Source organism: Porites lutea, chromosome 7, assembly GCF_958299795.1.
Source record: "Porites lutea chromosome 7, jaPorLute2.1, whole genome shotgun sequence".
NCBI lineage: Eukaryota > Metazoa > Cnidaria > Anthozoa > Scleractinia > Poritidae > Porites > Porites lutea.
Window position 1 is genome coordinate 28,895,093 of NC_133207.1, and position 25,962 is coordinate 28,921,054.

At 39.3% G+C, this 25,962-nt stretch overlaps 1 protein-coding gene across 1 annotated transcript in view; it reads right to left on the bottom strand.

The window, feature by feature from the left end:
* Positions 1-25,962, bottom strand: part of LOC140942491 (uncharacterized) — a 31,372-nt gene that overhangs the window by 4,572 nt on the left and 838 nt on the right. Inside the window, exons 2-24 of the mRNA XM_073391402.1 lie at positions 23,442-23,750; positions 21,646-21,801; positions 20,779-20,962; positions 17,429-17,489; positions 16,356-16,417; positions 15,616-15,687; positions 14,640-14,759; positions 14,154-14,267; positions 13,680-13,729; positions 12,508-12,724; positions 11,182-11,327; positions 10,608-10,782; positions 9,889-10,080; positions 8,895-9,134; positions 7,713-7,862; positions 6,452-6,568; positions 5,425-5,538; positions 4,769-4,882; positions 3,949-4,062; positions 3,448-3,475; positions 2,493-2,584; positions 2,265-2,384; positions 1,508-1,621 (exon numbers count right to left, since the gene is read on the bottom strand). Coding sequence (XP_073247503.1) covers positions 1,508-1,621; positions 2,265-2,384; positions 2,493-2,584; positions 3,448-3,475; positions 3,949-4,062; positions 4,769-4,882; positions 5,425-5,538; positions 6,452-6,568; positions 7,713-7,862; positions 8,895-9,134; positions 9,889-10,080; positions 10,608-10,782; positions 11,182-11,327; positions 12,508-12,724; positions 13,680-13,729; positions 14,154-14,267; positions 14,640-14,759; positions 15,616-15,687; positions 16,356-16,417; positions 17,429-17,489; positions 20,779-20,962; positions 21,646-21,801; positions 23,442-23,750 — 3,061 coding nt within the window. The remainder of the gene's footprint in view (positions 1-1,507; positions 1,622-2,264; positions 2,385-2,492; positions 2,585-3,447; positions 3,476-3,948; positions 4,063-4,768; positions 4,883-5,424; positions 5,539-6,451; positions 6,569-7,712; positions 7,863-8,894; positions 9,135-9,888; positions 10,081-10,607; positions 10,783-11,181; positions 11,328-12,507; positions 12,725-13,679; positions 13,730-14,153; positions 14,268-14,639; positions 14,760-15,615; positions 15,688-16,355; positions 16,418-17,428; positions 17,490-20,778; positions 20,963-21,645; positions 21,802-23,441; positions 23,751-25,962) is intronic.

Genomic DNA, 25,962 nt, shown 5'->3' on the forward strand with positions numbered 1-25,962 from the left:
AGAAAGTGGTACATGAAAAACTGGATTGGCTCATGTGTTTCGCCTCACTTTTAATAGGGAATGCGGATTGCGGAGTCTTGGGCTTTAGAATCCGGAATACCGCTCAAGGAATCCGGAATCCCACTAACGATTAGAATCCAGAATCCAAGTTCCACTGACAAAGAAACCAGAATCCAGTACCTGGAATCCGGAATCGATAGCGTGGAATCCAGAATCCAAGACTGTCTTAGATTTCGTTACATGGGTCAATGTCTTTGTTGAGGTCAGAAGCCTATTTTAGTTCGGTTCAAAATGAAAACTAAGCTTTAAGACTTCTGAACCTGTTGAGTTCAAGCGGAACCTTCCAACAAAACTTTGGATTCCCTCTTGCCCCTTCAACAGGGGACATTAGAATATTGGCCCAAGCCTCTGTTTCAAACAAGGCTAAGTGCAAAGCCTTTGATTTTCAATGATATGAAACTTATTTTTCATTTTCATGCAAATACAGCTCATTTTCACACGATGAAGAAAGGTTTTGCTTTTGGCGCAGCTCACGCAAGACAGCACCGAAATCCCTGTTTGGGTCCTCAGCTGTGAACCAGGATTTGAGTACGCGCTACAGTTAGCCTGTCAAAATTGCCATTGTCGATTTACTAATCAGGTTGAAAGGAAATTCGAAACGTATTTCCTGCAACTCTTTATGTCCGTTGGGGACCCAGTAGACTGCAAAACAGTCCGTATTTTTGCGTATTCAAGAACGCGCGAGCAGTCAAACAAATGGTCTGGAACGAGGCTGAAAACAGAGAGCGAGACTGGGGAGAGACGCTCACGCCCGATCGCGTGCGTAAGACTCTTACGCCACGTGTTACCGATTTCTTTGCTGATTTTAAGAAAACAACCGACTGTTTTGCAGTCTAGGGGACCAGAATAAGGATATAAGCGTTGCTTCGAAGATGTTACTAACTGGGGTTAGATAACGTCTGCGACGCAGGCCCGGGGGGGGGGGGGGGGGAGTACTGCCATATATGGGCTATACAGGTATGTGCCGCTGTGAAGGGTATGGTGTTCAAGCAGTTTACTCTAGGATACGGTATATAAATCAGAGCGTTTGGGTCTAGAATAGGGTATCATTTTTCAGGTAACTGATCAGTTGGTTGAAGATTTTATCTAGACTAGAGAAACAGCTACTCTAGGATAGGGGGGATTTGGGGAGTTCACTCTAGTATAGGGTAGCAAAATTCAGCTAAACTACTTCTGGTATAGGTTAAGGGTTCCAGGGTCCCAACGGCACACCACTACCCAGAAATTCCTAAAGTAACCCCCCCCCCCCCCCCCCACGCCCCGGGACGGAGGCTTCACTTGGCCTCGCTTTGAAAGTGAGAGTTTTTGGAACTCGGAAATGGCCTGTTGTATCCAGTTGGCTAAGACTGCACATTTAAGAGAATAAAAGTATTGCTGGAAAGGTCTATGACTTTTCACTCTCATTATAGAACCGCACTATTCAGATGAGCGGCAGCAAAAAACTTACATTTATCACAGTTCTTGCCAGACCAGCCAGGGCAACAGTCGCAGGAATAATCATTAATTTTGTCAATACAATTAGCTCCATGCTGGCAGGGAGATGAAATGCAGTCATCTATGTCTAAAAAACAAACATATAACAAATTGAACATCAATTGAAAAACGAAGTTTCCAATCACATAAAACTGTAAGTAAAGAACGTAAAAATCAAATATTGGCTTTGTACATTCTGCACGAACAAGTGCAGTTTTTTGAGCGGTGATAAGAATAATCTTGTATCATTGCAGAAAAATGGGCCTTCAAATGAAAGCAAAAAACCCCTAAAATGGATTTTCCCTCCTCTAAACAAAATAAATGAAAACACTTGGACCCCCTATGTTTTCGTCGGCCGTGGAAAACGAAAATCAATGTCATTTTCAAGTACCAGTTTATTTTTAGACACATTTTAGAGTACTTTTTCGCACGAAAATGGAATCTCCGCTCCGTCACTGAGAGCATTCGAAGTAAAAGATATCAAAGAGGCAAACTAAACGTCTTTAGAAGTTGAAAAATTACATTTCTTTTATAGATCTATAGGTTTTGTTGACTGTTTGTGGATCTTGGAAGATACTCTAAATTTACGCCAAGATCGTTCTAAAAATAAAGTGGTCGGTGAAAACGCCCTGACAGGAGTAGTAGGTGCTCGCTACAGCTTATGGAATACAGGCTAAACTCCCCATTTGCCCTAGGCCTCGCTCTGGGTTCAATTAGTTCTTGTTACTTACTTATTGTACACTCAGGTCCTGTGGTTCCTTTAGGGCAGACACAAGTGTAGCCACCGAGAGTGTTCACACACACCTTTCCTGCGCCACAGTTGTACTCGCCTGTATTACATTCATTGACATCTGCATCAAACAAACAAATAATTAGCTTATTTCATAAGTTAGGTTTTGTTTTCATTTTCCCATTTCCCGTTTTAGTAACCTCCACTGAGACAGAAAAAAGCGACTAACCTTGCCCTTGTTCACATCTGTCACCAAAAAATCCAGGAAAGCAGTTACAAATGTAGGATCTGTCCCCATCGATGCAAGTACCTCCATTTAGACTAGAATGGACACAGAAATAGCAGACTTAGATTGCCAAAGTTCAGAAGAATCCTTAAGAATAAAATCCTTAACATTGATAGCTATGAATAAGTAGCAGGCAAGGGTGGTGCGGGGGTGAGAGTACTCGCCTTACACTGATGTGCCCTGGGTTCGAGTCCCGGCGTGGATGTCATAGGCAAGTTTTTTCTATTGTTTAGCCCTGGCTCTGAGAAGGTTTTTTTTTTTTCAGAAAAGACCGGCTTTCCCTGACCTCGGAAAAAAAAGTTTTCACATTTCAAATCAATCTGAAACGCACCGACACTTTCAAACGCGTTCTTGACAACTCCTTGGTTGTTTTACTTATACGGTGGAACCCCCAGTTTGAGTTAGCGGGGGTTCGAGCTATCGGGATCGATTGAATATTCAATTTGCCATGTTGGTTATTGATAATTAACTGATTTTCTTAGCAGTTCAGTGTATAGTACAGCCAAATTTAACTTATTTCATTACAAAAGGTAACAAAATTATGCTTGTGTATGTAAAAACGTGATCTGTTCGTTGCACCATTTGAAATCATATTGCTGTAGTCAGTGTAGTGTTAGTTTTAGTGTTTTTATGGATTATGCAACAAGAAGAGTTGATGGGACAGCATCCGAGTGGAGTTACAAGAACCAGTTATTTGGGTTCGAGTTCGCCGGGAATTCGAGTTATCCGAGTTCGAGTTATCGGGGTTCTACTGTACATTACAAGTCGCGTTTGGTCTGTTAACAGTCTCCTGGATATGTCAACAGACTCCCCTCCCCCGCCCCCTCCCTTTCACCCTCATTTAAAATTGATGTTGATCACTCTTAGGTTGATAAAACACTATTTAAAATTTACATACCAGGAATCTGCATCACAGTCATTGATTCCTGCATTAAAGAAAAAGACAGCAAAAACTGACTTAACGTTTGTTGATAACAGTCATAGCCAATAACATAGCTAATAACATCACGGCTTAACTGACAGACGACCATAACATTTCGACTTAATTGACAATAATCATAGCCTCCCCGCAGACGTCTTTTGGGGTTCGTTCGTCACGCATCCATTTCTCCCCCACGGAATGAATGCGTGACGAACGAACCCTAAAGGACGTCTGCGGGGAGGCTACTATAACCGGGGACGACAGAGACGTGATACAACTCACTTTGACTCTGAAGATGACAACCACACCGGTTGTCGAAACGTCAGTCACTATCAACAACAGTCCTATTCAGGACTACTTTCACCCGGACGATCATACTTAACCTACTTGTGAAAAATTTAAGTTAATATGGAAAATAGTTAATCTAAAACCTGACACGACTCGCTGTAAAATGCATCCTAATGAAATGATACTTACTTTCATTGCAGTGCACTCCAGTAAAGTCCCCATCACATTTACACACATATCCCCCAGGTAAATTGATGCAAACTGAATTGTCACCGCAAAAGGAATTACGACATTCGTCAATATCTGTTGAGGAAAAAAAAGAACATTGAGTTAGATTTATTTAAACTAGTCCAAGTAATTAATGACAAATAAATCCTAACCTGCGTAGCAGGCGCTTGGAAGTATTGGGCACAAGAAAAAACGGCCTCGCGAGAAGGAGACACCCCTCGCGTGTCTCCCTCGCGCGCGCCCGTTCTCACTTTCGCCCACTACTTCCAAGTAGTAAATCCATAGTAAGGGTGATTATTATTAAGTATGAAACAAGACATCAACTGAGCGGCATTTGACTTAAATATCATCCGACATTGACGACTTTGAGAACTGGCTTCTGTTGTGAAACTGAAATCTGCAATTCATCGATTATTGGAATCCGTCAATATCGACCAAGTTCTCATTTCCGTCGGCCGAGTCTTCGTTACACTTTTAGGGAGCTTAAGCAAAGGCGCTTTTGAGCGACGTACATCAGCCAGCAGTGAGGAATTTTCCCTTTGAATATGCCTTTTCGCTAACAAATTTGTGTTGCTAAATATCTTTTCTCTAAAAAATAAAAATAGCTTTAAAGGTAAGAATGAGATAAACAATAAAATGTGATAAAAATTCGAGCTGAGTAATTGTGAAGCTTTGACATTTCTCTACCATGAAAACCAAGGACACAGTCGAAGGCTAGACTGAGCGTGGCAGTCTAGCAGTTATTTCAACCTACTGTAAGAAGAGCTGAACCATTTCTCACCTATTTCACACCTTTCTCCAGTAAAACCCTGTTCACAGGAGCACGTGTAGTTATCACCTACATCTGTGCAGTTACCATTTAAACAAGGATTGGGATTTTTACACCATGAAGAGTCTAAAAGAAAATAATTAGATAATCTTTTAAAAACATAGGCATGCATTAGCCTTCCAGGCACACGTTCTTCTGGCTAGTCCCGCACGCGTGACGAAGCCCAAGGAACGTCTGTGTGAGAGGCAAGGTAAGGCAAGGAGGGAGGCATTTCACTTAGACTCTTCAAGCAGCCTCACTTGTTTGGGTTCCAGGTTACATATAGCTCTTACTTGAGCCTTAGACTTCCAAACGCTGAAATACACCTTCATACAAGTAGCTAATCAAGCCGATAGTCAAGACAACGCCCCACTTATAGCCTAGCGGCAAGGAACGAGGATAAACGGCTGTATTCACAGGCTAGCTACTCATTCACACATTCCATTAAATGTAAAAAGTAACTGCAACTAAGTAAATACACACTCATGCATCTATTAACAGTCAAGGGGTCAAAGAATTGTCAAAGGCTCTAACTAACTGACCACATACAATGCATACATCTTATTGCCATAAGAGGTCGCACATTACTGCTTATGAGTGGGATTAAAAATAAGAAGGTAATGACTCACTTGACTGGCAGTTTATTCCTTTTAAACCAGGAGGGCATACGCACTCATATCCGTTGAGCTTGTCAACACAAGTGGAGCCAGACTGGCAGGAATTATTCCGACAATCATCAATATCTGCCAAGCAACGGGAAAATATTACAGTAATTCACTTGTCCTTTCCTAACGTTCTTCTCGAAGCTATTTTCAGTGACTACTAGTAACCAAACAAGTTTGCTGTGCTCGACTTTGCGTATTGTCATCTCATCCACAATACACGGTCTACAGTGGAATCACCATACTGGTCATTTTGAGGTGGGCCACTGTTCAGTGGGACTGTTTTGGGGACGCTGTAGCTTCTTTTATTGGCTATAACAAACTTGCACAGGAAACTGGGTCAAAATGCGTCCCCCAAAACAATCCCACAGTACAATTCGATAAAAAAACAAAAACAAAAACAAAAACAAATACAAATACGGTCTCCCACGAAACCTGAAAATTGCCAAGGGAGTCCAAAGGAAATGGAAAAACCGTTTGTTAAAACGGGAGTAAGTGATATCGGGGTCCTGTTCCATACGTTTTAATGTAACTAAGGCAAAGATTCAGTTCGATTAGTTTTTAAACTAGCGGCTGGTGGTAAATAATTACGCCATGGTGGATCTGAGGGGGGACGAGACCAGGGCGTCCTCCATCTTTTAAAGACCATTGCGCTTTACAGATCTCAGTTTCTTTTAGTCCTTGAGTTTACAAATGACACATAACTTTCTGGATCTGCCACCGTTATGGGTTCTTTTAATGCAAGAAAAGGACATTTCCGAGTTTCCACAAGCTTCTGTCTCAAAGCGAGGGTAAGTGCTACGCCATTGATGAGGAAATGATTTTTTATTGCAGTCATGCAAATAAAACTCATTTTCACAAGAAAGATTTTGAACTTAGCCTCGTTTTGACAGTCAGCGTTTTTTAAACTCAGAAGCGGCCAATTGTTGTTGTTGTACAACTGCTGTTGGTAATAAGATCGTGTGCTGATAAACAGTAAAGAACAAATTCTTACCATCTGAACAGTTGACACCAGTATAACCAGCAGCACATCCACACACATAACTCGCATTTAACGTCTGTACACACTGGCCGCCATGTTCACACGGGTTCGGTGAACACTCATCAATGTCTGTAAAACAAACAAAATTAATAAGGCTCTTTGCGACGCTCAATGTAGTCATAGAAATTAGATTTCACTAAAATCGTAATTAACAGGGTTTGACAAAAGGAAAACAACAACAAAAAACCACAGACCATTTTCAATATATTAAAATTTATACTCGGCTCCGAGGCGTAGGGGAATAAAACAAAAGAAATGTATTTTTCATTACTGAGCCTCAAGATGATTTCTTTTGTTTTATTCCCCCAAGCCTCGCAGCTAAGTATGAGATTTAATATATTGGAATTGGCCTAATTTGAAACCGAAGAGGGCGGGGTACGAGTACGTGTATTATGGGATAAACAACACGAGACCCTCATGGTCAGAAAGAGCACACTGAGATTAGGAAAATTTTCAAGTCCGGACGGTGTGTCTCCGGAAGCCGATCGTATAACTTTTGGAGTTTTTGAATGGCTGTATCTCGTTCAATATTAATAGGCTCGATAAAAACCAAACTTGAGGATTTTGCAAACCTTGGTTTCCTCTTTCTTATATTTTGGGGGTCTTGTGTTGTTTATCCCATAATAAACGGACTCGTCCCCAGCTATGTCCCGTTTTGCAGTCCAATTATGGTTGGACAATGGTGACATACCGCAGATCTGGGAGTTGCTTCTGACTGGTCATCACGCGAGGGACATTTGCTTCAACTAATCAAAAGCACTACCCATGTCTACAAGTCATTAATACCGAATTTGTGCGCTCGTTCCTCAGAAATTAGAGACCTTTAGATTCGAGGACGAGGAAGACTACAAGTACGAGATTTGATTTTCAGTTTTTTCGCGTATTCTCAAAGTTTTGACTCTGCGGAAAGCATCATTTTACCATTTTTCACTAAAAAAGTTAGCACTGTTATCTTAAGTGAAGGAGGTTACGCCCCTCCCCATCGCAAAATGATAAAATTTTTAACATTTGATAACTTGTTTCCGCCACTTCGATATCCTCGCTAAGACTCGTCGTAGAACGACTACGGGTACCACGTTTTACCGCCAAAATGAGGCCGTTTCTTAGAATCTAAAAGTGTATATTATTTCGAGGGGAAATCAGTGATGGTGTCGCGAAATGTCGGCTATTCATGTGAACTTTTTTGGGTTAACTTTTCACTTTGTTGACTTACCAGTGTCGCACCTCTTCCCAGTCCATCCTCTGTCGCAGTTACAAGTGTATTCTAGAAGTCCATCAACACAGGTTCCGTGTGGACCACAACCAAACGAAATCTGGCCTTCTATGGAAAAGACGACAGTCCTGGGATTGCAGTAGTCTATATCTGAAACAAAAACATGAAACGAAAGCATTCAGAAGGAGTTGACTAGTTTAGTCTTTCTATAAAACGAAGTTCAAATAGCAGAAAGACCATCGCAATTATTTTCCAACTAAAGGGGTTGTAAATAAAAAAAAGATGGAAAAAAATTCATGCATTTATGGGATTTGTCTCCACGAACTTGCGATACCGGTGAAGCGGTATAAACAACTAAGGTTATGTTTACGCTATACCGGATCTAGATATAGCCTGCGTGGTAGGCGTTAAGAGGGGAAGGGGAAGGGGGAATTTGGGCGCGCGAGAGCGTGTGGGGCGCGCGAGGGAGAAAGGTGAGGAACCCCTCCTCCCTCCTCCCTCGCGTGCGGTCTCGCGCCCTAATTCTCTTCCCTTTCCTTTTCGAACGCCTGCCACGCAGGCTATACTAGATAGGGCTTCTGTTCACACGCAAGAGCGGTGATTTTGGCGCGATTTCTTTAACGGAGCAAAGCTGTGCCGCTCCGATCTCGAACACCAATAGGGAGCTTAAGATCCGACGACGGCGACGGCAATGGGAACGCCACTTAAACAATAGGTTTAATTAGCAAAACAACAATTTTGCTCGTGCATCACGCTTTTTTGTACATTTCTTTGCCGTCACTGCACGACTACGACGTGAAAATGCCTAATTTCACGTTGTACAGAGGAAGTACACAGGCGACGACGAAATTTCCTCTCTCCTTCTGAACTTGGATATGGTTCTTAGGAATTCGACTTTAGCAGGGTTCGCCTACATTTGACAAAGTTAGTAACTTGGAGTAATCGCGATGAAGATTGAAAGAACGCGAATTCACTTTTTCAACGACGCTTTCTCTGCCGTCGCCGTCCTTGGATCTTAAGGTCCCTATTATTGCCGCCATGACGTCTTATGAAATAAAACGTCTTATACTCACCCCCTTTTTTGAGTCGTAAAAGAGAGAGTCAAGTGGTACACACAGGTTGACGTAGAGTTGTTAAATCCTAGTTTAATTGGGATTTTTTTCAATCAAATGATGTCCTTACCAGTCTCACAGTGTATTCCAGTGAATCCGGGACGACAATCACACTTATATCTTAGATCAGATAACATGCGACAGGTGCCGTTATTACAGGGCTCCATCATACACGGAGTGATCTCACAACTAGAGCCATTGAACCCAGGTGGGCAGAGACAGCGACGATAGCCGCGCTCATTCACACACGTACCACTGTTGTTACAGCCTTGTTGAGCACAGTAGTCTATGGGCAGGTCGCAGTGACGACCTAATGATCAAGATGAACACGCTTCATTAACATCAGGCTTTGTTACGTTCCTAGACTTTCACTCAACTATAAAAGCTACGTACGGATTTTCGACCGGTTAAAAATTCGTGCGTTTAGTCGTTCTGTTCACACGTAACCTAGCCTGGGACCAGGCACTACAGTGAGGGGAAAAGGCAAAAAACGGGATAAAACAGCAAAAAAAAAAATCGGTGGACCGGGTGGGGGAGGAGGGCGGCGACTACCGCTCGGCTCCGGTAATTATTTTTCGTCGCTGTTGAAGTGAAAGTCTTAGAAAACAAAATATTTAATGTCAGATCCCTCGGAAAACCAGTTAGTTTTGTTTCTCTCGTGTCCTGATGTTTAAACTAACTGATGCAAAATTCACAATTTTTCCCAGTCTTTTGCCAAAACAAATTTTTTTTCCAGCCTCAAAGTTATCAAATAGGCGATCGACAGAAACCTCGACAAACGCAGGAACCAAGCTTTATTCGTGATGCACTGAAAAGGTACGGCAACCACAGTGCAATGCAAATAACTGAGATAACTATAGCCCTTCTCATTCTGTGTTTGAATGTTTCTTTGCCACAGATGAAATTAAATAAGATTTGACTACCAAAAAAAATTCACTTTGCAATAGGTTGGCAATCCAAACTCATAATCCTTCCTATAATAATGTTTAGCCAAAGTACATGTATCTCATGTGAAGTAATATTTCTGTAGGGAATCTACGTCGGTAAAGTAATATTCTGCTCACCTGTAAAACCTAAACTACAGTTGCATGTGTAATTAGCTATCTGATCCACACAAGTTGCATTGTTAAGACACACAGCTGATACACAATCGTCAGTGTTATTACGACATAACGGCCCCTCAAAACCAGCGCTACATTTGCATGTATACTGAGCAATGCCATCATCGCACGTCGCTCCATTTTGACACTGATGACCTAAACAAAAATATAATTAAAAAACAATAGAAAATATTGATTAGCAGGTAGCACATCAGACTGCGAGCAGTCCATCTTATTCTTCAGATCTAGTGAGGGGCGTACACGCGCGAGAGAGCGACGAGAGACGCGAGAAACGACGGTGGCAGCCTTAGAAGAAAAACAACACAGTGGTTCATCACCTACCATTCGTAATTAAACGGAAGTTTTGAAATGCTGGGTTTTAGGAGAGGGGATTTAAAACCGGATTACCCGGGGAAAAACTCCTTGCAGAACGGGGGAGAACCAATCAACAATCAGAACCCATATAAGGTGTACTTCCCCCACCCCCGAGGATTTGTACCCCCTCCATCCCACACTGATGGGAGGCGAGTGTTCCCATCCCTGTGCAAAAAACAAACAATCAACAATCACTGTATTGTGTGATGTTTTCCCTTATGTTTGAGTCATGCAAACCAGAGGGAGGAAAATACTGCCTTAAAAGTCACCAATATGCATTAATGATACTCCAATTGTTAAGTAATTACCTAGGCAATCATCAATGTTTGAATCACAAAGCCTTCCCGTGAATCCTCTATGACAGACGCAACTAAAGTTGTTAATGCCATCTTCACAAACTCCATTGTTACAAAGTGACGGTGATGTACAGTCATTAATGTTAGTTTCACAGTCCTTGCCAGTAAAACCGTCAGGGCATGAGCACTAGGGAAGATAAAAAAAACATTCAAGACAGAATGCACGAGAGCCAACTTGGTAAAACACACATCATTGCCACAACAGTTGAACCTCGGCCTTACAGACACCTCTTAAACGAAAACATCTCTCTTACGTACTAAAACTGACGAACAAAAGGGGCCAGGGAAAATGGCAGCTGAGGTGCCCTTTAAGAGGAAGTCGACTGTACAACAGAAGACACACCCAAATTCCATCCTTTGGGTGGGGGACACTACAAATAACCTGTTAACAGCAAGCACTTATGAAGGCGGGGGAGGGTGGGTAAGGGGGTCCGAACACCAAATATGAAGCTAGGTGTATGGCACAAAAGTAATCAAACCAATGGATATAAGCTTTGTGAGCACCGCCTCTATATGTCCAACTTACATTGTAATCCAGATGCAAATCACGGCAAGTTCCTCCATTCTTACATGGAGTAGTTGAACACTCATTTGTAGCATTAGCGCACGTCTTCCCAAGAAACCCAGGGGGACAATCACAGCGGAAGTTGTTCACCTCATCATGGCAGGTACCTAAAATGAAAGCAAATGACATCCATGTATCACAAGGCAACGTAGTGCTCATTGACGGCCTGGGCCGTTTTGGTTCCTTTCGGCCAGATAGTGACCTGGCCCACGTTGTTCAAACATTAGCTGGCGCTTTTCACCGACGAAATCACTATTTAGCGGATAAGGATTAGGGAAACCAATTGAATGGATAGGGATTTATCAGGGGATAGTTCAAAACCACTTAAACATAGCATTGTTAAACGTATTTTAGTATTTAAACGGTTGATATAGGCATATTTCTATCCCCTAAAAACTCTTCATCTGTTCGGATTTCCTAGCTGAAAGTCTAGTTATCCGAAAATTATAGGGATCAAAACTTACCTTTTCGAAAATTTCAGCCAGAAAAAAGGCTCCCGAAAATTCTAGGTGACCTTTTTAGGGTAAAAATCGGTTAAAAATGGGCAATTATACCATTTTTTAGATGTTCGAAAATCCTAGGAGAGGCAGGCAAGCAAGAAATTTTACAACAAATGTTCCGAAAATTCTAGATCGCAAATCGCCTTCCGAACAGATATTTTCCGAAAATTGACGTTTGGGTGCCCCTGATTTATTCCGTGGATAGCGTTATCCACCTTTTGAACAACTGGGGCAAGAAAACGGTTCAACTACAATCAACGACAAAATTTTTAAAACACTGTCCTCAAATGGGGTAACTTCCAAAAACAACCCTCAATTAAAGTTGGAGTGTTTGTTGTTTCCTAAAGTCGGTTCGAAAAGCAGTACAACATCACATGGAGGGGGTGGAGAGGGCAACTTGGTTCTCCACTTTTTGAAGTCAGCAAAACGTCAGATCCCAGAAAGGCCCTTTAGATAGACTGTCTCCACTAACTTTGTCACCGATTGTAGCTTGAAACGGCATTTTTCGGCAAAATGTCAAGGGGCAAATGAGTTATGTCGAGGAAATAAGAAAACTAGCCGGTACGTTGGCAAAATAGCCACTGAAGGGGTTCAAATTTCCTGTCTAACAGCCACAAAAAATCTTTTTAACTCCCAGCCTGAAATGACAGTTATGGACAACTTCTGTATTGTTGTATCAACTTATATTGCGTGTGAATTTATAGAACAAAACTCATACATGTAAGTAGGGTATATCATCTCAATAAAAGTACATGTTGTGGTTTTTTTTTAACTTTCCAAGTCTCACCTCCATTGCTACAAGAGCTCGGTGTGCAGTCATCAATGTTAACAGAACAGTTAGCACCAGAAAATCCCTGACGACAGCTGCATCTGTATCCATTGACTTGGTCTATACACGTTCCATTGTTCTCACACGGACTTGATTGGCAGTCATCAATGTCCACCTCACAGTTACGACCGGTAAATCCAGCTGCACAGATACACTGGTAGTCATTGATCAGATCCTACAACAGAAAAAAAGAACACAATGAAGGTAGTCTAAGAAAACAGCCGACATTTCGAAATTCCACCACTGGTCGGGTTTCCTCGCGAAATGACATGTGAGAAACAGGCGCATGACGTATCACGGCCCAGATCAGGGTAGTGCTTCTGATTGGTCGTGCCACAGGGGGAAACTTGCTTCAACCAATCAGAAGAACTACCCAGATCTGGGTAGTGAATGTCGTCAGTCTGGAATTTTGCAGTCGTTCGGTTGTTCATAAGGCGTAATTTCGCAGGGAAACAAGTGCTGGCATCACAAAATATCAGCTGTTTTCTCAAGCCAGTGCTGCAACAAAAGGAAGGGAAATGTACGTTTGTTTAGTACTAGTACTTAGTTGAAGTGTTTCGTGTAAACGTACCACGAAAAAGTCGGTGAATTTTTAGCCTCTAAATTCGAAAGTTCGCTGAATGTTATTAATAGCTTTTTTCCTCAGAGACCATAAAGGTGTAAGTAAAATACGTTTGGCACAAAGACCCTAAATTATACACATATATAACTAGTACAACGAAGAGGAGAGTGAGCCCTCCTCAAAACAGGGTGGTTTTTTTTAAAGGTTTTTACCTTTCTAGGGTGCTTAGTACCAAAAATGTATTTGACTTTTTGGGGGAAAATACACATACAGTTCACTGTGACCACAATATGTCTCCTTTACTTCAGCCTACATTCCAGCACGTCCTTTGGGTACGCCGCTCTCACAGTATTTTTTTTTTTTTCTTTTTGCTACTTGCTTGTTTTAGTTAATGATTTAGCTGGAGACTAACTTGCCTGGACTAAATGCCCATCGGCACGTGAGCTGAAAGTATTGCTTGCCCAGCAAGAAAATTTTTTTTTGAAGCCCTGAAGGGGCTTTATTTTCTGCCATACCCATGTACTTGACGTGGGAAAAATATATTGTAATGTCAGTTCATAATATTTACCTTGCATGATGCCCCATTCTGACATGGATCCTGTTTACACTCATCTATATCTGTAAAGAAAGAGTAATTATACACACCAGATTAACACTTCCTCCTAATTTCTGCTTTTAAGCTCACAAAAAGGCTTAATTTTCAAACAATTTTTCGACACTTTTAAGGCTGAAAACATCATACTAGCCTTACAAAACAGCCAACATTTCATGACGCCACCTCTAATTTCTCCACGAAATGATGTCTGAGAAATAAGGCCAGATATTCCATACTGATCAGATCTGGATATTGCTTCTGATTGGATGAAGCAAATTTAAAACCAATCAGAAGCACTACCCAGATCTGGGTGGTGACACATCATCAGTATGGAATTCCTTTGCTTTTTTCTCTCATACATCATGTCACAGGGAAACCAGTGTTGGCTTCACGAAATATCGGCTGTTTTCCCAGCTGGCTGAAGTCGCACTGACACAAGGTTTTTACCTGTTTGACAATTGACCCCTTCAAATCCAGCAGCACAGTTACAGGTGTAAAATGTCCTAAAGTTTTCACAAGAAGCATTGTTCTGACAGGGTCTAGAGGCACAAAGGTTGATATCTAAAAGCACAAAAAAATTGATATTTATAATTTAACACCTTGCACTACAATAACCATTGTTTCCAATTTCTCCTGGGTATTACAGTCGTCCCAAGAGAAATTGAAAACAATGGTTATGTAAAATTTTGGGGGGCAAACAAGGTGCATCATGGACTCGGTGAATGGTGAATGGTGAATGGAACTTAATGCTAGCAAACAAATTACTTGTAAATCACAAAAATTGTCAATATAATTATAGTACATGCAAAGACAAAATCAATCCTTCTAGAAAATGATTGCTTGGCTCTAAATTATCACACAATAATGAACTTTCAAATACTCTTTTCAAAAACATGATGGGTATAAGGACAACACCTTAGAGAAAAAGCTCACCTGTTCCACAGTCATCACCCATGTATCCTGGGGGACAATCACAGCGATGCTGATCAGGACCAGTATTAATACAAGTACCTCCATTTTGGCACAGTCCTGGGCTGCGACACTTATTTAAGTCTAAAGATAAGCAAAAAAACAGGACGGTGAAAAAAGGTGGATACGGTGGAAACTCGATAAAACAAACTTCTTTGTAGTCTTCAGTATATAACAAACTGCATGTATATTCTTTGCCCAAGTAACAATGACCTTGTTATAGAGAACATATTTTGGCTCTTCATTATATCAAGGTTCCACTGCAATCAATTCTCTAGGTCACAGATAATTACTAGGGGGATATTGCAACATACCCTGTGAGCAGAGGTTTCTTTTTGGAACGGCTTTTAGCATTTATGAAGTTGTTTGCATCACTGTCAGTTACATAGTTGGTTTGAGTTTCTCTCAAGGGCGTAAACAAACCAACTACACAACTGACAGCGATGCGAATGACTTCATAAATGCTAAAAGTCATGCTGGAAGCAAAGGAAACTCAAACCTCTGCTTGCAAGGTACTGGTGAAGTTTTCTTGAAAATTTGAAAACCTGTATTGTATGAGGTTGTATTTTGAATACTTTAAAAGCAAACACACTGCACATCAAAAAATAGATACTACTGCTTGCAATGGTTTTGCTGATGAATATTCCATGCCAATTAGCTGAAAGTGCCGCATCTCACAGGATGAGTGTATACAGAGTTGTAGGCCAGGGATGCTCTCACCTTGAGTTTATATTTTAGAGAGGTACTTATACATGTAAATTTATTGTCTAAGGTCAAAGATGTCAGGGGTACATGTAGCTTTAGAAACTTGTATCCACCAAATGATTAATATACACTGTAGGTGTCTAAGAATATAATGTTGTGTTGTTTAAAAGGAATGAAAAGAAGATAAAACAAGATTTTAGTAAAAAGTATACAGAGCTACAAAAGATTATACTACCTTGATCACAGTTAGGACCAGTCCATTCAGGAAAACAATTACAATCATTCCCTTGTACACAATACCCTTGAGCTACCACAAAAAAATCGCAAGTATGATGATTAGAAGACCAGCAGATGGCATGTATTAAAACATAACAACTTTCACAAGCTTCAACAATCTGCTTAGCTGAGACATTTAAGCTACTCGACTCGTGGACTTCAGTACACAGATTCGTAGCCTAGCCTAGCCTAATAATAACCAGCTGGTACATTAGTTGGAAGATGCCAAGATACCATCAATTTGGTGATACATGTATTTGCCAAATAACCTCATGATCAATCTCGTTTCCAACTAAAAAAAATAGCATTCATGGCTGAAGACAAAATAGCTGAATTTCTGACCAAGACTGAATGCAAGAATGCAAGAATAACTGTATTGCTCAACAATGGATGTTTAATTATATACTTTTTGTGGAATCAGCAAGAAACCTTGCCAAGAAATGAGCCAATGTTTTGAAGAAAGTATACGAGAGGGTAAGCTTGTTAACTCAACATATCATTATTTTGAATTTTAAATAACAAAACAATTATTGAATTGGGCTTTCATGTGTTAGAAAAGTAAACGAATGTGTATGTAGATCTCGGAGGCTGTTTTTCAGCCTCTGATTCTCCTCAATCTGCATGATTCATCACATCATACTCAGCCTCATTAAAAAAAATGATTATAATAATTACAAAAAATATTGTTAAACATCATACCTGAGCATCCCTGTTTCCTTGCACATCGATCACAATCAGACCCTACCCAACCACTGTCACACCTGAAGCAATATCAAAATAATATAATTTCTTACAAGTTAGTAACTCACAACTTGCAACTGAGATTCCAAATATTTTTGGATTTTTTTTTTCAGAAAGGGGCCTAATGAACATCACAGCTACATGACTGGAAAAAGCCCAAAACAAATGTTTTTCTAGGTCCAACAAATCTCAAAATCAAGAGGAAACAAGAAAGGGTGAGGAGAGGGAAAGCTGGAGAAGAGAAAAAAAGAATTCCTTTATTTACCCTCCGCAGTGGGGCCGAGCAAATTCCTGAAACAAATTATTCAAATCAAACATAGGCTAGAATTCCAACTGGCCGGAGGCAGTCGGAGCTAGTCGGCCCTTTACAAGCGTGGTCGAGGATTTGAAATCAGGACTATACTGAGTACAAATCCAACTAGCAGCCAGGCGGGACTTGAACTCGGGGCCTCCGAACTGCAAGTCCAGCACCCTAACCGCTCAGCCGCGTAATGGCCCAGGATTGTCAGAAAGTTTTGAAGTAGATGGCTGAGTTGTCAAAGTAAGCAGCCAGCCCAGGGATATTTTTTTTATAAAAAAACGCCATCCATAAAGAAATGCCAAGCAGAGTAGCCGGTCGATACTAACCAAATAGGTGGCCATTTTCTCCGGCAGCCAGCTGCTTTTGACAACCCTGATGACCACATTCTTCATTTTTCAGTCATTTTTATAAACACTAGGAACAGCTAATCCCGCTCTTTCAACAGATGCAAAAGTTTGTTCTAAAGATTCAGTTGGATAATAATTAACCCCGCCAAACAGTAATTGTCAGATAATTCATTCACTTCTAGAGATTTTATGATTGACGTCTTACTAATTCAATCCAAACATAATTTATTTTGAATTTTTAATTCTTCAACTGAAGAATGGAATATTTTCTTCCAAAGAATGCTGTAAAAATCAAACTTAATATATTGGTCTCATATCAAAACTTTTCAAAAGTTAACAAGTTACAGCTGTAAAAGCTTGGCTTGAACCACAACTGAACTTACACACATGTGTATGGAACTGTGCATGAACCATGATTTGGATCACAACCACTCTTGCAGATTGCTAAAACAAATTGAAGACAAATGAAAAGATAAGATCTCCCTTGCAATCACAGACATGAACAGCACGCATGCCAGGAGGAGATAGAGGAGGTATCCTCAATATAATTATTATTATTTGTGCTTTTATTGAAAGCTCAGATAATGTGCCTTACAGGGGATGTCAACCAATATATTGGCCGTCATCTTGGTCGACACATCGTTCAAGTGTCGGTTGAGTATACAGTTGAGTCTCAAATGAGTCTCACTGAAGTCTCACTTGAGTCTCAGAAGATTCTGGACTAAGAGTTGGCCACTACAGTCTATTGGTTGACAGTCGCTCAATAGTGGGTCATTACTTTGCTGATGGGTCACCAACAGATCACCGAAACTTATTTGACATAATGGCCAATACCTCGGTTGACTGTCGCTCAGACTCTTGACTGACATTCTACCAATATTGTGACCGATATGTCGACCGACAGACACCTGCGATATCTACCAATACATGAAAATAGCCCACGATTTAGTGACTGATCAATCTAGTATCAGCTGCAGCTGATATGTAGTAGTAATTAAGTGTCCACCACATGACAGTTGACAGGTACCTTCAAACAAAGGGAAAAGCCTTGGGGACATTAGAATGGGGAAAAAAAGTTGTACAGTCAATGCAATTGTTAACAGGTAGACCACCGATTCCTTACTAATACTCGACCCAGAGCTCACTGATAAATTGCAGAAAAACTACCGATGCTATAGCAACCAACTGTCGGTCGATCTGTCCCCAATACTCAATCATCTGTAAAACGCCACGCGGCTGATGTATCAACTGACTCTTGACTGAGCGGACGCTCTACCGATATAGTGACAGATATGTTGACTGACAATTATTATTATTGACCTGCTCCCAACGTCAGTGGCTTCATAGCTCAGTCGGTAGAGTATCACACTGGTATCGCGAGGTCACGGGTTCAAACCCGGTTGAAGTCCTGATTTTTTTTTTCAGGCGTCTTTACGCAATTGCATATTAAATTGAGTTCACTGCAACGATCATTTCTTCATTTTCATGTTGACTGATGAGTTATTTGAGATATGGGTCAACACCCCCTATAAGAAACATGATCCAAAAACACCGCACTCAACAAGAGCTTATAATAAAAGATTGAATATGACTGTCAAGTCATAACAACAACAAAAATTTCTTTCAACTGACAATACTCGAGTCTCCCAGTCCTCCCTGTCAATGAGAGAGTTCTATTATGTTTTTAGTCGAGCTTGTTTCAGTAGAGCAAGACTCATTGGTCTTCCCCAAATGGTCAGCCATGGTCCCAGGCGTTGCTAGCAGAGACTGTGGAAACTGGGGAAAGAATCATGACAACTTTGGTTGTATGCAAATAAGTCTCGTGATGAGCAGGGTTATTTTCAGCGATGACTGAAATGACGCATGTAAGCTGATCACATTTTTCACTGTTTGGCAAAGATGTAATTTTCCCTGATTCATGGCCCTTGATTTTTGTGTAATTATGCATGTGTATTAAAAAGTAAATACCTCGATGAGGAAATATTATAGCAGGGAAATCCTGTTTTGTAGTGTATTGAGGTGTTACGTTTCTCAGAATATTGTCGCAATTACTGGAACTCTACAGTTAAATAGATTCACTTTGTTGTATGTATTTAATTGATACAACTGTAGATTTTTGTAGTCGTTAAGAGGTGACGTTGAAAAAAAGAACAATCTTAATTAATGAGCAAAACTTTGAGGTTTACTGGAAAACTAGGATCGAGGATCGGGGATCAGGGATTGAGGATCGGTTAAAAAAAAATGAAATAAGAGTTATTTTGGATCGTGGTGATGTCATTGTGGACCGCAGACTGGGATTTTACAGAATATAACCCCGTTTGCTGTACTCAGCACTAAATTTAAGTAAACTACTCCGAGTCTGACTGGGTCAGTGATTGTTTTGTTGAGATAGTGAGATTTTCCTGGAAAATGAAACACTTAATCCCAGTGATACTAAGATCAAATACATGCCGTGTACAGCTCTAAAAATTGTACTCTGAGATCAGGTAAACATCAGTTAACTGTATGGAGATATCAAAAGCAGATACTAGGCAGCTATGGAAAATGTTCCTTTCACACGATTTTGAGATCTTAATTCTTTAATATAAAACGGACAACAAATTCAACAGGAATTCGCGCAAACTGAATTAACTGTCTGTTATATAAGGTTCTGCTAAACTTACACATTTTTCCTGTACTGAAGATAAACTGTACCGAGCCGTATTTTGGTCCTCTACATAGAAGCTATATATGTATATATATCTATACTGATAAAAATCATTGTTCAATTTTTGGAGTGTAAAATCCCTGAAAGAGTTCTCCTCACTGGAACAACATCCATATGTAAAAAGTTTTCAAAAGTTTCACACCGGTGTGAAGCTAAGATCTGCAGCCTGTCTCTCCTTGCAATTTTTACATTTTGAGTATTTACATTACAACATATAACACTCATTTTGTATTCAAAATGAAAAAGTAGCATAACAACACCAGCGCCTTTGACAACAAAACTTATCTCCAAGGCCCCATGGGCTCCAAGCAAGCGAGATTCAACACTACTGTTCTTGTTATACATGCATTTGTGAAATCTTATGGTATGACCATTCAAACTGAAAGTGCCAAAAGGCACTCCAATATTGAATTGTCTATTCATTTTCTTTGTCAGTGTATATTGAACTACTAAATTAATTTTGCAACTGTGCTGTTACAAAAATCATCAATACCCCCACCCCACCTAACAGAGGGATTTTCATTCGATTGAATGCAACTCCCCTCTGGAAATTTCAGTTCTGTAGTTCATACTTTCTTTAGACAATGTCCTTTAAGACTGCCCCTTTCATTATTTCATTAGGGAGCATTAGTTAACCACAATGGCAACCACAGTGAAAATGTCAATGAAAAAGTCAATATACACTGTTTCAAAATTCAATTAGTCAAATTCTATTAGTCAAATCTCACCGATTTTCTCTGGAGTTTAATTCTAAGACTGTATCTAATTCCAGAAAGAGAAAAAGTAAATATGTTTCTAGAGTCCATGCCCCTTCTGTGCACTATGAAGAGTTCAGAGTTAAAGAGAGACTCTATTATCCCAGTACTAGCTCCAAAAATACTGAATTAGAATATCAGTATTTTCATAAATTTCCCTTTGAAGTCTATACATTCACTTCTTGGTCAACCAGTGTTAAGTCAAAAGTCGGAAGAGAATTAAAGAAGTGATCACTACCAACTTTTTTTAAATGTCTTTTTTAATACTTACGGGTGAGGCAGTTTCTTCCCCTCCAGCCATTTAAGCAAACTTTGTTTCCTGTAGTTTTATCACAATAGTAGTGACCACTGCTATCGTCCCGTCCAATACAGAGTGTATTACAATCTGCACCATAGTAATTGGCATCACAGTATACACGAACCACAATTCTTGTGGTGGATCGCCTGCCAGTCAACTGAACCAAACAAAAATGGAGCCTTAATTAATTAAGCCTTTAAATGGTTTTAACTTTAATAGAGGCTTCTAGAAAATCCTGTTCCATCAAATTATGCAGCACATATTATATTATAGTCTTAAAAATGCAAAAATGAAAGTAAATGACGACTTAAAAAACCACTGCAAATGCTAAGCCAGGATACCCAAGAATGCACCATTCCATTATAACGAATTGTGGTTAATGTGGTAAGTATACAGTTTGTATATAATCTTGAACACGGTATAATTTAAGCAATTTCATTACAGTTTTGTATGCCTAATAATATTATTTTTTACTTTTTTAGTCATTTCTTTAGTCATTTCCATAAGTGATTTCAATACAATTTTAACCCAAGTCTTAGGGAGAATATGTAATAATTTTTTTCACAATGTACAGTAAAGAATAATTCCAACCTAAATACCCTGTATAGAGCGTTTTCACTCACGTGGCCAGCATATATGCAAATTTATTAGAACAAAAGAAAGCGTTTGCATAAGAAAAGAGTTCAACTCCCAGAGGACTGGTTTGGGACACCAACATGGACGCCGTTTTATTGTTTTGGGACACCAATATGGCCGCCGTGACGTCATGTGAAAACACTCTATCCCACAGTTTTCCCTAAAGTAAGAGATGGAAAATAATATACTGTGCAGTTTTCTTACCGATATACTCTTAGCAACAGCACTCTGAAGGTCCTTTTGCGCTGGTACATTGGTAACACCATGTGCAATGGAGTCAACAAGATCATCAGAACTTCCAATGCCAAATAAATTCCCATTGTCATCATCATAAACAGTTAACTGAAGGCTAAATGCTCCCTGTGTGAAAAAAAAAAAACCAAACAAAATAATTTAGTTTCACTGACATATGTGTACATCTAAAAGTTCTACGTTTTGTGTAATGAATTGTAATAACATTTTTTCACAGGCTGCATATACATGTATAAAACTTTGCACCAAGCAAGTCAAGGCTAGCAATATACGGTTATCATAATGAAAGGTCCACCAGTTTTTAGTCAATTACTATGGAAAGTGGCCTTTGGTAATGATACAAAAAATTGTTATTCTCACTAATTTTCACATACATGTATTTCATTCAGCAAGAATAAAAATGCCTAACTAGAAAATAAAATATCAATTTTGCAAACCCTTTTGAAACTTGGAGTGGCACTCAAGTTAACCCTTGGAATGTGGGGTTAGGAACTGCTTGGGTGACGAGCCAAAAATTACCTGTCAGGAGGACCCCTACTTTTTCCTATTAATGTATTCTTTTTTGCTTGTTTTTCAATGTTTTATATAGTATGTGGTTCTTAAATGCATATACAGGGTTAAGTTGGCGGGGGGCCACACTCATAGTAGCCGAGGGAAATCCCCGACTCCCAGCTCTTAATGACAGCCCTGATATTGTTACACATATTCAGCATTATTTCTGACAGTCATCAGACTGAAAAAAAAAAAACAAGTTCACATGCAAATTCAACTCATTACAATGTTCAGTAGATGTATTGATAGTGCTGAAACCACTGTCTTTGATCCATCTGCAGAGAAGGAACCAAGTTTTGGTGTAACATTCAAAGGCAGAGCACATCAGGGAAAACGATGGTTTTGACAGTAAAAGCTGAACTTAAACTCTTTTCTGACAAACATTTAAATATGCAACCTGAGCAAACGCATCTCTGAAGAGAGACTTACTGACAAATAATGTTGTTTTATCTTGCTCAGGTCCCCCCCCCCCCTGATCTTGCTTTTGCTCTTATTTTGAAGCTACTTGTCCAAATTACTTCAGTGTTTTCCTAGCTGTAAAAATACTAACTGTCATCATCATAATTTATCACCAAAACGAGTGCAGAAACAGCAGTGGGGGGGGGGGGGTTTACTCCCTTATATAAGCTATAGGTATGTGCCCCCTCATTGGGAAGGGTTTTTACACCGTTTTGGTCTGAAAACGGGAATACACTTTGCCCATTTTGCTCTGGAATCGGGAATGGTTTTTGAGGGAACTACAGGATTGTATGAACATCTTCATTGTTTCAATTCCAAATGAGCAAGAAAGAAAGAAAAATATTGCAAATTCGAAATGGATTTGAAGAATTTTTTAGTTTGCGCTCTAATCTAAGTAATGATAACATAATTTCTGCCTAAAGGCCAGGTCTGAAAACGGGTATGGATTTTAGAGGTCTGGTCTGAAAACAGGTGTGGAAAAATACATTTTTTGGTCTGAAATCAGGTCAGGATTTGGAGAACGGGCAGCACACCCCCACCAAGAATTCCCAAGAGTACCCCCCCCCCCCCTTGGCGAAACAGTCAAAACAATGGACCAAGTTTGTCACTTAATGATGTCATATTAAAATGCGGATAACAACAGATATAATAAATATACATAGCTGAAGTCAGACTTCAATCCTTATACCATAAAATGTCAGGCAATTAAAAAAAACACAAAGAGAATAATATCTTACCGGCCAAGGTCCATCAAAATGATAAGTCAGCGGATTTCTAAGACCATCTTTACCAATGATATGACCATACCCTGGAAAAGTGAAACTATCATCTCCCAAGACGTAGGTCTCCCATCGTTTCCATGGATTAAAGAAGCTAAATATTGAAAACGGATATGATGCCACATAGATTTGGAAGAAGTTTTCACAGTCATTGGGGCACCAACCAAATGCTCCACAGCAATCACAACAAGATCCACTGTAATCTTTACCACTAGGATTATTGAAATCCAACAACTGAATTGACAAGGTTCCTTTAGGACTCACAGGCTTTAAAAAATAAATAAGGAAAACATTTATTCAATATTATATTTCATATACTAAGAAGTATTACTACTGAGAAGTCCACCAAAACATTTAAATTTTATCAGAAATTAAAGCTGGCTTTAAGCTTTTTGTATAACAAATAAGTTTCCCCCCTTTGCACAAACTAGATTATCAACCTTATCTTATTAAATAGTAATTAAATTCTATACAGTTTGATAATTAGAGTAAAATGGTAAATGGTTAAATTATTTATTTAGTTTAATCAAAATATTAAAGTATATTTTGATCTGTGAAGAGTCCAATGGAGGAAAGGCACTTTAGCTTGGAAAAATGGCTGAGGACAGGACTTAGAATTATACTTGAAAGAAATGCTGGTGATGATTTGTCTGTTTAGCACAGCTTATTTTCAGGAGTATGACAATTTGTCTGGAACAGACTCAATAGAAATCCACAATAAAATGTCTATTAGTGAATTTTTTTCAGTATAATTCCACTCATTAAATATCACGACTCGTCTTACCACATAGTTTTTCCTGAAATGGTGCAAAAAATGCTTTCAGCAGTTCTGTTTTTAAATAAAATTTAGCTGCATGCTCAACAAGTAAACAGCATAACGGTAACCACATTATGTAACATTGCATAATCTGTACACTCAAAAATAGCTAGCAGTAGCATACAGTACTTCATGTAATCGATACTGAAAATAATTCAAGAACATGTTTTGGCAGGTTCAGGTGACGAAAATACAGAGGTGACCAGAAATACAAGTAACATGCACTTTTCTTTTGGCAGTCTCACATATTTTTTCAAATACAATCTTTCTAAGTAACATGATAATCCCATATTCACCTATAATATTCAACTAGATAGTTCAAGTTCTTTTTTTAAAACTTTTTCAAGATGTGTTCAAAAGAACTAACTATTTTACACAAGGAGAATTGCATTAAATCCTGCATTCTGATATGACAGATCAGATTTGACAAAAGAAAAACACCGGGTTTATTTTATGCCAGAAAAACTTCTATCAGAATTACTATAGAACGCCCCACATAAGGTAATCCGGGACAGTCTTAGATTCCGGATTCTAGGAACTGGATTCCGGATTTCCTGTCAACGGAATTGGGATTCCAGATTCTAATCGTTAGTGGGATTCTGGTTTTCTTGTGTTGAATTTCAGATTCCAAATCCCTGGAGTCCAGATTCCACATTCAAAAATTTCCAGGAATCCAGTGCCCATATTACATAACATTAGGCAAATTTGGGTAGAATTATATAATAGCAACTGCTTTGATCGCAAAAAAAAACTATTCAAGGCTCAATCTTAGCTTTGACTCAGGGCTGCACTGTCTCTTATCAACATTCATCCCTCATTTGCCTGGTTATTGACCAAATTAAGAAGCAAAATTAATCCATCAGTTGACACTTCTGTTTTTTCCTTTTCCGCATAGCCAGATGCATGCAGGCCAATCAAATCAGATCAAATGGGTGTTGAAATTGAAATAATAACATTAACAAATCTCTGTAACAGATACCTTTCCAAATTAAATTGAAGCCATTGTGGTGTTGACACATAGTGACCTTGGGTCATTGATATATAAATATTTAAAACTGTTTCAGATATATTTTTTGACTTGCTGGAACATATCATTTATAACCTTGATAAATTATACATGTATTTGGGAATAGATTTTGTAGGCTTGAAGCCTGAATTAAAGCCTGAAGTTACCAAATTTTGCATGTGAAAAAAGTTTGTAGATAGTTTTTAAAGAGATGTGCAGTTAAACAGAGGTCAACTCACTTTCAAGGATTATTAAAACCACATGCATCTTCACTGTAACTTATCAAAGGCAGGCACACATGAAACCCCACGACCAGTCAACCATCTACAAATCTCAGATATACAATAAAAATTTATTCCCTGACAAAAATTTACGTAATTCAGGACTGCTTTATTAAAGCTTCATCACTTTAAATAAACTTGGCTTATTAATTGCAAACTAAATTCAGAGTTAGACTATGGAAACTCATAGCCCTGATCTGAGCTGCCTTGAAATATTGTTTCATACTACAAAGACTTAATTTAAAAAAATCAGCTCAGTGAAAATTCATCTTAAATACCCTGTCTTTCACAATCTGGAGGAAACGAAAAAACAAAATTACTGAAATCAAATTACTCAGTGAAACGAGGAACAATTACTCAATTTTTAACATAAAT